This window comes from Trichoderma breve, chromosome 4 (genome assembly GCF_028502605.1).
Source record: "Trichoderma breve strain T069 chromosome 4, whole genome shotgun sequence".
Taxonomy (NCBI): Eukaryota; Fungi; Ascomycota; class Sordariomycetes; order Hypocreales; family Hypocreaceae; genus Trichoderma; species Trichoderma breve.
Window position 1 is genome coordinate 747,111 of NC_079235.1, and position 12,540 is coordinate 759,650.

General features: G+C 49.0%; 4 protein-coding genes across 4 annotated transcripts; 3 read left to right on the forward strand and 1 right to left on the reverse strand.

The window, feature by feature from the left end:
* Nucleotides 1-157: 157 nt before the first annotated feature.
* Nucleotides 158-1,937, forward strand: T069G_06540 (uncharacterized protein; the record flags this gene model as incomplete). Its single annotated transcript, XM_056173750.1, has 3 exons — nucleotides 158-219; nucleotides 284-587; nucleotides 645-1,937. 3 exons carry the CDS (start codon nucleotides 158-160, stop codon nucleotides 1,935-1,937), a joined length of 1,659 nt encoding a protein of 552 aa, XP_056027329.1.
* A 348-nt stretch (nucleotides 1,938-2,285) lies between these two features.
* Nucleotides 2,286-3,151, reverse strand: T069G_06541 (uncharacterized protein; the record flags this gene model as incomplete). The annotated part of the gene is made up of 2 exons (XM_056173751.1): nucleotides 2,286-2,524; nucleotides 2,584-3,151. 2 exons carry the CDS (start codon nucleotides 3,149-3,151, stop codon nucleotides 2,286-2,288), a joined length of 807 nt encoding a protein of 268 aa, XP_056027330.1.
* An 864-nt stretch (nucleotides 3,152-4,015) lies between these two features.
* On the forward strand, nucleotides 4,016-7,776 carry T069G_06542 (RNA polymerase rpb2, domain 6 domain-containing protein; the record flags this gene model as incomplete). Its single annotated transcript, XM_056173752.1, has 4 exons — nucleotides 4,016-4,486; nucleotides 4,555-5,353; nucleotides 5,408-5,640; nucleotides 5,737-7,776. The coding sequence occupies 4 exons, from the start codon at nucleotides 4,016-4,018 to the stop codon at nucleotides 7,774-7,776; spliced, it is 3,543 nt and encodes a 1,180-aa protein (XP_056027331.1).
* A 1,194-nt stretch (nucleotides 7,777-8,970) lies between these two features.
* Nucleotides 8,971-11,046, forward strand: T069G_06543 (common central domain of tyrosinase domain-containing protein; the record flags this gene model as incomplete). Its single annotated transcript, XM_056173753.1, has 6 exons — nucleotides 8,971-9,259; nucleotides 9,324-9,454; nucleotides 9,539-9,805; nucleotides 9,859-10,010; nucleotides 10,059-10,540; nucleotides 10,610-11,046. The coding sequence occupies 6 exons, from the start codon at nucleotides 8,971-8,973 to the stop codon at nucleotides 11,044-11,046; spliced, it is 1,758 nt and encodes a 585-aa protein (XP_056027332.1).
* Nucleotides 11,047-12,540: the final 1,494 nt, after the last annotated feature.

Here is a 12,540-nt window from a genome sequence, read left to right on the forward strand (position 1 = left end):
GGCTGGCCAACTACCTAGTCACACGTAGCATGCAGGCGACAGTGTCCCGTTCAATGTTCTCAAGTTATGCTAATGAAATTGTCGACCTTTGGTAGCAGAACGACAGCAGTTCATTGACTAATCCCCCGATATTTGACCTTAAAGATATTTTTTGACAATGGAGACTTCGGAATCAAGTGCGCTTAGTGCTTGGTATATTTCATCAGAAGCATCCCAATGGTAAGTTTTCCACAGTCGGTATACTAAAGAAGAATATCGGTGGCTGATACGATTTTCATCGAAGTACGGCCGGCGCTGAGCGCATTTTCGAGGAAGCTCTAGCGGAATTTTCTGCAGAGTTCTCAAAAGATGGAAAGCAGCAGCAGTGGATCACTGATTCTAAGTATGGGAACTTTGAGAGCGTCCTCGCTTCTGTCGAAGAGGCCCGAGTTTACTACGAAGAACGAAAAGGCAATTCAAGACTTCGTAAAGGATTATTGCATCTCTCGGAGAAATTATACAGTTATAGTAGTATCATGGACGTGCTACTCCCACAACAACCGGAATACTCGACTTTAGCCTACAGTGCTATGAAGTTTCTTCTTCTCGTAGGTTTATCCTTAGTCATATCTTTCGTTTCTGGTTGTCTGAGATAAAGCTTGTAGTCAGTCATAAACCATCATAAACTTGTTTCGCAACTCTGTGTTGGGCTCAATAGCATCGCACATGTCATATCGCGCGCACAACTCATCATACGACTCTACCCAACTCGGCAAATCAGGCAAGTCATTGTTGAGATATATGTCAATATACTCAAATTTCTTTTGCGGGCCCTTAGCTGGTACCGAGAGAGTAAAATGACGCATATGCTGCAATCAATCACGATGCCTACTAAGCTGCGATATGGTGATATTTTGGCAACTATATCGTCTCTATCTGATACAATGTCTAAGATGGCTCTAGACAGCAGTCACGCTGAGCAGCGAGATATGCACACATGTATTGCTCAAATGATGCATGAGCAAAAGCTGACTCGCGAAAGTATTACAGAACTAATAACAGCAGTTTCGGACATGAAAATCTCTATGGTGACTGAACAGGGCATCAATGCGTCGGCGAGAATCGAATTTCGGCAGAGGCTATCCGAAGTCCAGCTTATGCAGCTCTTGAGCCAATTATCTGTTGCTGTCCTTCCAGATCCCATCAAAGCTTTTCAGTTGCTATTGTTCGTGTCTAAGAAGCGACAGCCGAAATCGTCAATCAAAGGAGAGGCATTTTGGCTTGATTCAAGAATCCAAAAATGGAATAAAGACAAAGACTCGTCTCTTGTTATTATTAATGGAACATGGAAGACACGTTTCCATCTCCAGAGTTTTTGCGTAAGATCTATCGCGATACTATTTGATGCAAAGTGTCCGGTTATTTGGGCATTGAAAGCGCTCAACGTTGACAAAACACCTGCCGATCAAGCACAAGTGTCGACAATCGACCTACTTAAGTATATAATTTCACAGGCCATTTCTGTCAACAAAAGTATCCACACCGATGCAGCTCTGGTCCCTCATCTCAAGTCTCATATTGACGCAAAGTCAGAAGAAGACTGGATTAATATTCTTGCAGCAGTCCTCCAGGGTATACCGCGTCTCTATATTATCATCGATGTTGAAGTCTTAAGCCAAAATTTGAGGACATTGACAGAGGATTTCTGGCCGGCATCATTCCTAAAAATGTTCTCCGAGCTCTCAGCACGCAATATTGGGACAATTGTCAAAGTAGCTTTAATCAGCTATGGCTCACCACTACTTAAAGGCCCGTTCAGAAAGGATTGTCAGGATCTCGTTGTGTCGGTTGGTGGGGTGAGACAGACTCGAGCATCTGTAGCGAGGGCCCGCAAGCAGGGCTCTTCCATTATTAGGACCAGAAGAAATGTTGGGTTACAGGCCATGTATAACAGGTAATGGCCAGCCCCTCTAATATAATTATGATGATACCTGGGCCCGATAGATCAAACTGAAAGAGCTTTCCGAGTCGCTATATTGAACTCAAAAAGGTGGTATAAGATACAAGAATCTCTCGTATGTTCATATGCTATTATTTGTTAGCAGCCCAGTCAGTCACAACATTCCACAAATTCTACAAACTTACTCAGTCATGTGGTTAGCACTTCAACTCTGTACCCTGATACCCTTCACAATTCCTATTAACAGCCGAGCACCATTTCTTCAACGTCCATATTACATGTAGGATGAGGAATTTCGTGTCCAGTATGGCTGAGGGTTGGACTAGACGACAAGATAGACCGTAAATTACTGGGCCGTCCTTGCGCCTATTCTTTGCAGTAATCTAGAGGTTGCAGCGTCTATGGGACGTGGCGGGCGATGCATCTCAGTCCAAAATTCTTTCGTCATTATTTCGTGTTGCGGCGCTGTCAGGTTGCTAACTATCCATTCGAGGTTGACCCCTGACTCAGGATAAGGCATGGGACGAGCAACAGCCTTTGCTCGTATAATATCCCCACGTAGGCCCATGAGCCATGGATGCACAGCTAAGAGTGATCGTTGGAAAAGCTCTTCAACATCCTAGGAGAGAGACTTTAAGACTTACCACGGACATAGTCATGCACAGTGACAAAGTTATTGCCGGCGGAAGGTGTCACTTTGATCTTCAACCCTCTCTTCCTAAGCGGTCTATCGTCTCCGCAACATCGTATGAGAAACTCCGTATCCGAGTCCTCCTCCCAGCTCCCATCCTCCTTGGGCTCGTTCGCATATGGCCGGTCTTCATCGCTGAGATCTCCATAGGTGGTATACTCGGCGTTAAACTCAGGAGCTATATGGTCCCTATGCCATGCTAGCCAATCAGACTCCCATTGGTCAAGATCGCGCAGTGAAGCCTCAATAGAAGAGACCTTTGGGTCGGTCAGAGGCAGCGATGAAATCTCATGCCAGGTACCACTACCGCTGCCGCTGGTGTCTGGTCTGAAGAAGGGGTCAAGCTCGCCGACGCTGCGAGCAGTCCTCATGACGGATATTGTGGAAGGGAAGACGCCTTCCAGAGGCCAGTAGAGACGCTTGGCGGCGGGAGAGAAGAGGACACGCTGCTCATTCCTCCGAAGCTCCTCGAATGAGGGATATGGAGGTTCATCTGATTGGATCGACTGCGCAGCTGCCATGATGATATGATGAAGTTTATACGATGGATGGCTTTGTAGGCTATAAAAGACGCGAAGGAGTGATATTTTGCCTATAGCACTAAAGACTTAAGTAAAAGATGGCTGACGAACTAACAGGCTTAAGTTGATGTAAGGATGGGAATTCATGTAAGCGGTTCAAGTCTCAGAACAGAATGCTAAAGGAAGCCTTTTATCTGGCAGTTACTAGTCTATTAAGAAATAAATATCCAGCTCAAGTATCTGCTATTATGGCTACACGTTTCTAGTATCTGCTGCCATCCCTATATTTTTCTAGTATCTACTACTACCGTTAAATCCCCTCTAGTTTCTGGTATCATCACTCGCTACCTACCCATGTAGCATTAGATCTAAGACACGAAATGTTAGATGGTACACTTGGGATACTGGCTAGCAATTCCCTATAAAACCATTGGATCCATCATATCAGAAGCTGTTCCTGGAGTGGCGCATCAAAGTGAAGCCACAGTTTGTACAGAGGTACCTCACAGTGAAGCCACCCCGCAGCACAAAGTGGCATCAAACGTGCCCCGCCTCGCTTTTGCTTGCTGACATATGTCACTGTGGACTGCCACTATCGATAGCGCTATCTCATGTGACCCAGTCTTATCGTCAACTTTTTTTTTTCTTCTGCAATCGCAAGCTACCTGTGTGAAGGGTCTGCCGGATAGCCTCCAATTGCAATTGAGTTGGGACAGGCGCTTCATTAATATTCACCGCGCGCAAGAAGAAGCTGCCTGTCTCGATGCATTAAGATTCAGGCATTGCATCTCATAAACACCCCAATACCTCGTCATTCATCTTCAAGCAAGAATTGCGATCCGAGCTTAAAGCTACTTCGACATCATGGCGCCCTCAGCCACCAGCACGGAATGGGACCACCAGTTTCACACTCTGCGTCGCCAGGATCTCTTCCGCAATCCTCCTACCGATCATTCCGCATATCCTGCTCTCCAGTTAGCAGTCAACCCCCACATTGAGTCGTTCAACGCCATCTTCCGCGGCGATGGAAAGCCCGGCCTTCTGGCCCATGGCCTGGCGGATATTGGCACAAAAGTTTTCCTCGATGGCAACGACCGCGCTGGCCCAGAAGGCAAAAACCGCCTCCAGATTCGGATCAAGGAGGTGACCCTGCAAAAGCCGCAGGTGCCGCCATCCAACAAGCTGGCCCTGAACAGAGAAATTTTCCCGGCCGAGTGCAGAGAGAGACACGCTACCTACAGAGGAAAGCTCTCCGCCACTTTTGAGTACAGCATCAATGGAGGCGATGTCATTGAATTTACCAGAGAGCTTGGCCAGGTTCCTATTATGATCAAGGTATGACGCTCCTACATCTCTCCCAGCGTGTTTATCATCGACGAGCCGTACTCACGAGTTACAAACAGTCAAACAGATGTCACCTCGAGAATAACTCGCCTGCTTTGTTGGTTTCACGAAAAGAAGAGTCCGAAGAGCTTGGTGGATACTTTATTGTCAACGGTAATGAAAAGATTATCCGTCTCCTGCAGGTGAACAAGCGAAACTTTCCCATGGCCATCAACCGTCCGAGTTTCACAAATCGAGGTGCCGGATACACCACATACGGTATCATTCTGCGATCAGTACGACCAGACGAGACGTCGCAGACAAATGTTTTGCATTACTTGAAGGATGGAAATGTGACCTTCAGGTTTTCTTGGCGCAAGAACGAATACCTTATCCCCGTCATCATGATTCTCAAGGCACTGGTGGAAACCAACGACCGAGAAATCTTTGAGGGACTGATTGGACCCATGGGCTCTAAGTCGGCCCAAAACACTTTCCTCACAGATCGTGTAGAACTCCTGTTGCGAACATACAAGGCCTATCGCCTCTACAGCAAGTCTGAAACACGTGCCTACTTGGGCCAAAAGTTCAGGGTCGTCTTGGGAGTTCCGGAGACCATGTCAGATTACGAGGTTGGAACTGAATTCCTGCGAAAAATTGTCTGCGTGCATCTGGGCAATGTCGACGTCACTGAGAAGCAAGATCTCGACAAGTTCCACATGGTGCTGTTCATGATTCGGAAGCTCTACGCCTTGGCCGCTGGTGAATGCGCCGTCGACAATCCCGATGCCATCCAGAACCAGGAAATTCTGCTCGGTGGATTCCTTTACTCGCAGATTTTGAAGGAGAGGCTAGACGAGTTCCTTAGCGTGAGCGTTCGTACGGCCATCCGAGACTACCTGAGAAGACACCCTGCTGTGAATTTCACCTCAGAAGAATTCCGAAAGGAGTTCCCTGGTGGCATCTTCAGAAAGTCAAACGAAAATATCGCCAATGGCCTCGAATACTTCCTTTCCACCGGTAATTTGGTTAGTGCCTCTGGTCTGGATCTACAGCAAACAGCAGGCTTCACTGTGGTGGCAGAGAAGCTCAACTTTTTGCGTTTCATCAGCCACTTCAGAATGGTTCACCGTGGTGCCTTCTTCGCCCAACTCAAGACAACAGCCGTGCGTAAACTGCTGCCGGAATCTTGGGGCTTCATGTGCCCTGTCCACACACCTGATGGTTCTCCCTGCGGCTTGCTGAACCACATGACGCACAAGTGCAAGATTATGACGGATTACATCGATGTTTCCAGCATTCCTGCGCTGGTCGCTGAGCTCGGTGCTGTTGAAACATCATCCGCGTCCACTGATGAGAGTGTTGTTGTCATGCTGGATGGCAAGATCCTCGGATGGTCCACCCCGAAGGAGTCACTGCGAATCGGGGACTGCTTGAGATACTGGAAGGTCGAGGGCTCGCACAACGTACCTTTGCAGCTCGAGATCGGATACGTACCCCCATCAAACGGCGGTTCATACCCGGGTCTGTATCTGACATCCACCCCGTCCAGAATGGTTCGACCCGTCAAATACCTGCCCCTACAGAAAGAAGACTTTGTCGGCCCCTACGAGCAGCCTTACATGTCAATCGCTGTCGTTCCGCAGGAGATTGAGTCTGGTGTGTCTACACACGTTGAATTCGACCCAACCAACATGCTCTCCATCCTTGCCAACATGACGCCGTTCTCCGACTTTAACCAATCTCCCCGAAACATGTACCAGTGTCAGATGGGTAAACAAACTATGGGAACTCCAGGTACGGCCATTCGACACCGAACAGACAACAAGTCCTATAGGATACAAACGGGTCAAACCCCCATTGTCCGTGCCCCTCTTCACAACACTTATGGCTTCGACAACTTCCCCAACGGCATGAACGCAGTGGTTGCTGTCATTTCTTACACCGGTTACGACATGGACGATGCTATGATCATCAATAAGTCTGCTCACGAAAGAGGCTTCGGTCACGGTACCGTCTACAAGACCAAGAAGATCACGCTCAAGGATGACTCAAGAACCAGGGCTGCCAAGAGCGTTGTCAAAATGTTTGGTTTCGCCCCTCACAGCTATGTCAGCGCGGCGTACCAGGGCATGCTTGATGACGATGGTTTGCCGCACGTTGGCCGAATGGTAAAGGAAGATGATGTTTTGTGCGCATGGCACACAGTCACCCCCGATTACAACGGAAACCTGGTCAACCTTGACGGACTCACCCACTACGAGAAATACAAGGACTCTGAGATTGGATTCATCGAAGAGGTCCGACTGATTGGTGCCGAATCAGGCTCTGAGCCTCTGCAGACGATTTCCATCAAGATCCGTATCCCTCGTTCTCCCGTCATTGGTGACAAGTTCTCATCCAGACACGGACAGAAGGGTGTCTTGTCACAAAAATGGCCGATGGTGGATATGCCCTTTTCCGAGACTGGTATTCAGCCCGATGTCATCATCAACCCTCACGCTTTCCCGTCTCGAATGACGATTGGTATGTTTGTGGAGTCGCTGGCCGGAAAAGCTGGTGCTCTGCATGGACTGGCGCAGGATTCTACTCCATTCAGGTTTGACGAAGAGAACACGGCAGCAGACTACTTCGGACACCAGCTCATGAAGGCCGGATTCAACTACCACGGAAACGAGCCCATGTATTCTGGCATCACGGGAGAGGAGCTCGGTGCCGATATCTACATCGGTGTAGTCTACTACCAGAGACTACGTCACATGGTTAACGACAAGTACCAGGTGCGAACCACTGGTCCTGTGGTGCCCACAACAGGCCAGCCCATCAAGGGCAGAAAGAGAGGTGGTGGTATCCGTGTGGGAGAAATGGAACGTGATGCCCTGTTGGCACACGGCACAGCCTTTTTGCTGCAAGACAGACTGCTCAACTGCTCAGATTACACTCGATCATGGATCTGCCGTCGCTGCGGATCATTCTTGTCCGTGCAGCCCACAGTATCTCAATTCGCACCAGGAAAGAAGAAGGCTCCCAGCATGGTCCGTTGCCGAAACTGTGCCGTCAGGCTCGACGACAGCGAGGGCATCGACTTGACGGAAATTCAGGGAGAGATTTGGGAGGATGGCCAGGGCAACTGCTGGGTGGGCGGCGACCAGACGACGCAGGTTGTGGTCCCCGGTGCGCTCAAGTTTTTGGATGTGGAGTTGGCGGCCATGGGCGTCAAGCTCAAGTACAGAATAGACCGGACGGACGAGCCTCGCAAGGGACCGATGAAGCCGCTGAAGCAGATTACGGCGGCTGCTTAGTTTGTTTGAGACACAAAAGTAATGGGATTGGATGGGATACAAAACGGGGTTGTATATACGTTGATGATGGCTGCATTAGTAAGGTATTAGATGCATATTTGGGCAATGTGATACAGAATTTACTGTTTATTTGAACTACAGCTGGATTGTGATTGATGGTATAGTTCAAGTCTCGATTTGTGAAAGCCAATGGCTCAGTGGTGATAAGGCATCACTGATGCTTGATGATATCAGGGGCTCAATTTTCTTGTGTGACGGTGGTCGATATGCAGGCTCCCGTCGACTGCGCGGGGACGGATAAGGCGGCCAGACCTGCTGAAATTGTGTCTTTTAATAAGAGATCGGTGTAACGAAACAAAAGTCAGACGATTCAAGACGCTCCTGTGCCTACGTGTTGCTGTTTCCCTCGAGATGAGATGCTTGTGTCTTGGCCCCTGAGCCCTGAAACCTGTCAGGCTACGCGAGAGTAAGAAACAGAAACTCGTCTTTCCTATCTATATCTCTTTGCTAAGCCAAGACAGGGCCAAGCCACTCGTCAAAGAGGGAATCACCTCATCATCGGCTCAGATCGACGTCTGAACCAGGGCATGGGAAGCAAGAGAGAGTTATCTCAAGTTGAGAAAGTTGAGTTGATTTGCATCCTCACGTGGCTTGAAGCTGCATGTGGTTTCCCCAAAAATCGGAAATCCGGATCATCAGGCCGAATTGGTACCTTGGCATTGGTACCAAGTCGGGTCGTTTGCGAAGGCACTCTGATGCCTACCTTCCCTGTTGTTCCCCCAACGTCTTTTTTTTCTTATTGGATCTTTTTCCTTTTCATCTCTCGTTTTCCTTTTCTTTTCTTGACTCATAATACACTGACGGCTGTTGCGCATTCGCTCAATCAGACACCGCTGGGGCGATATTCCTTTTTAACCTTTTCCTTCGAATCTTGGCCGTCATTCGCGAGATTCATCACTCTCGCTATTTCGATCTTTTGGCACAAGACGATAAAACAGTCATCAGCACCATTACCTCTCATTTTCGTCATTTATTCTTTCTATTCCTCTATCACTCACTCTCATTCCCTCTTCGTCCACTCTTCAACACTCTTGGCATATTGGCGAGCTTGAACCAGCATTTGCCGCATAGGCGCCAAACTCGGCAACCCCTTTATAATCGAGTCTCTGGAACGACGAAAAGGCAAACACAGCCATGCGCTTCCTTGTCTGCTTCGGTTGGGTCTTGAGCTTATTCATCTCTCTGGTGTCTGCTCAGGACTATGACTTTGGTGTCGATGTAGTGTCTCTCACTCGTCGACAAGATCCCAATGCGCCCATCGTCGTCAGTCGCCTCCCACTGGCCTCCAACGGGAGCATACCCCTGAGGCTCGAGGTTCGCGACATGAAGGCAGACAAACGCAAGTGGGATCTGTTCATTCTAGCTCTGAGTATGTTTCAGTCAGTCAGTCAGGACGATCCCCTGTCGTATTACCAGGTTGCCGGTGAGTGAGACTATGTTCAAAATGTCTTTGTCTTCGCTCCTCTGACGGATTTCTCTGGGTTTAGGGATACACGGTGTGCCTTTTGTGACATGGAACGATGTTGGACCAGCAGCCGGAGCCAGCCAGTCAGGTTACTGTCCACATAGTTCAGTCTTATTTCCAACGTGGCACCGGCCATATCTTGCCCTGTACGAGGTGAGCCATTCTCAGATCCAGACAGCCGGTGTCAACACAGCTCGTAAACCATTCTTGGGATGAGATGCTAACTCCTATTCACAGCAAGAGCTGTTCAAGCTTGCCGATGCTATTTCTCGCATGTTTAGCAATGTCACTGAACGTTTGCTATATATGCAAGCTGCATCGGATTTTCGAATACCATACTGGGATTGGGCATCTCCTGCACCGCCTGGCCAAAGCCACTTCCCCGATGTCTTCTGGAATTCCACAATGGCTCAATACGGCCCCAACGGCGTCCAAGTCATTCGTAACCCTTTGTACTCGTACTCATTTCATCCGTTGGATGCAGAGGCACTCATCTGGCCACCGGTGCGTGTGAATGAATTGCGACATGAAACTCATCAATTACTAACAATTCATAGCTGAGAAGCTGGAATGAGACAAAGCGAGCTCCAAATACCGACATCAGTGAGCTTGAGCCTCCTTCGATGAATGACCAAGTGAACACTGCTTTGCTCGCCAAGTTACCCGAGATACAGCAGCGTTTATACATACTCTTTTCTAGTTATCACGAGTTCGATTCGTTTAGCAACAAAAATTACGCCATCTCCCAGAATCTCAGCCATCTAGACTCCATCGAGGCAGTTCACGACATTATTCACATATATGGAGGCTCCAGGGGACATATGACCTATGTTCCTCTGTCCTCCTTTGATCCGCTCTTCTTCTTACATCACGCCATGACAGACAGGTTGATATCGATGTGGCAACTTCTCAACCCCACGGCATGGATAACACCCCAGGTATCAGGAGAGGCCACATACACTGCGTTGAAAGGAACCATGCAAAACTCCAGCACGCCCCTTACTCCCTTCATGTCTTCTGCCGACGGCACGTTCTGGGATTCTGACATGTCTAGGACTACTGAAGTGTTTGGCTACTCATATGGAGACACATCAGCTCTGCCCGGAGACGGCGAGAACCCACGAAACAAGTTGATCAGGAAGATCAACAAATGGATTGGGATGAACAGCCCGGCCATGATTCGGATCAAGAGTCAGGCACAACACCGGCGGCCAAGCGGCTTATGGAAGGGCAGTCCAGGTGTCAAAGGCTTTCAGCCCAGCCTTAAAGCAGACGCGAAGAATAATGCAGCAGATGACCATTATACAGAGTGGATCGCGAATGTTTATGTGAACCACGGAGCTTTAGACGGGTCATTCAGCATTTACTTGTTTGCCGGACAGCCACCAGGCGATGCTGGCACTTGGGGGATTGCTCCAAATCTCATAGGATCAGTTGGAATCTTCACCATGAGCGGCATGAGCGGCTCACATTCTAAAATCTCCGGGACAGTGCCATTGACCATAGCATTGATGAGGCTTGTCGACCTGGGAGCACTCCAAGATACTGAATCAAGCTCAGTGGTGCCGTTTCTTCAACAGACTCTACACTTTCGTATTGCTAGCATTGATAACAAGGAGGTCGACCCAGAGCAGGTGAATGGGCTCTACATTGGCATCAGCAGCAGTAGGGTGAGATTGCCTGGGAGCGAGGTTGAATTCCCGCAATGGGGTCAGCCAGCCTTGAGGCTGACAATATGGGAATAGAAAAAGGATATAGGCGCTTTTACTTCTTCGAATATCTCAAGTCAGGGGGGCACAAAGATGGAACTGTGGGTTCGTAATGTCGCAGGTAATTTTGGGAGTCTATTAACGACGGTATTTGCATGGTGGTGGTTTTACCACAAAGTAATGTACGTAATGTCTTGTGAGTTCATTAACGTTGACAATTTAGTTACCAAAAGCATTTGATACTCAATGCCGTGTCCATGATACTGTGATACAGATAACGGTCCTACGGGGTGGTTTTCGGCACATGGAAGGCACTCTCATTCGCCACCTCGGCTTTCATTGAATCATAGCGAGATCAATCAGATTTGCAGTGGCAAGTAAGTCACTGGAAAGATATGCATGTGCCACTGCGTAAAGGAACCTGCGATGGTGGCGAAGTGATCTGCCGAGCAAGGGTTTGCGGGGTGCTGATCAGGAGGGTCCCGATGAAGAGGAGCGGGTCGATGAACACGAAGGACGATGACCGAGATGAATTGATGGTGTACCAGACAAGGGCAATGCCTGGGGAAGTCACTGGGCAGAGTCTAAGGGTCCGAAGGACGATGACGGCAGAGCATGAAGCTAATGGAATGCGCTCTGCAGCCTCATGTTGTACAGAAGGGCCATGTGAATCAGCCGGCGGGAGACACGTGCGTGATGGGCTACCGAGGTAGGGAACGCCATGGAATGCGGATAATTAGGAAATGACGCAGACATGCAGAGTCGTATGTTCTAGAGGGGGTATTTTGGGGATCTTTTGTCTTGGAAGTTATGCATGTTGGAAGCTGTTCGGATAGAAGGGGGCGGATGATTGGAGAGTCTGGAAGCCATGCTGTATGTCTAGCGTTTCTGCGTGGAATGTGCTTTTTACAGCAAAACGTGCAGGTGGCTGGAAGGGGGAGGGGAAATGAGATGCATTGGGCTGTTCTTGGGGAAACACAGGCCATACAAACGGCGTGTGTTGCATGCAACCATACATTTGGTTTCACGGTGCTATATATGCACTGATGCTCTAGTACAACCGATGGGAGCTCATGATTTGCCTGGCTGTTGGGTCGTCTGGCGAGGGAGAAACGGGTATGGGGGCCGCACTAGATTCTTTGACGTGTCTTGTACGGAATTCCAGCGCGGTGGAAGGGTGTGGCTGCTGCACGTTTTCGGGGGCCAGGTTCTTTATTCCCACGGACAAGGTTCCCAAGTGAGGCTGATGGAGGGTCCGCGGGCCTTTTGAGGGGGGGTCCAATCGTTGTTGTTGTGTTCACCAAGTTCAAGTACATGGGTATGCGTATATTTCGGCCATGTATGCGCGATGGGATTCCTGGTGTTCGGCAGCGAGCATGAGAAAAAAGGGAAAATAGACTGCGAGAGACAGCGACAAAAAGAAGGAAATGCTCCGATCACGTTTAGGGCTTGCGAGGGGCGGAAATGGAAATCCGGATCTCCGACTGAGTGCGAGATGCGAATGCGAAGGTCCAATGTATGATTGATTAC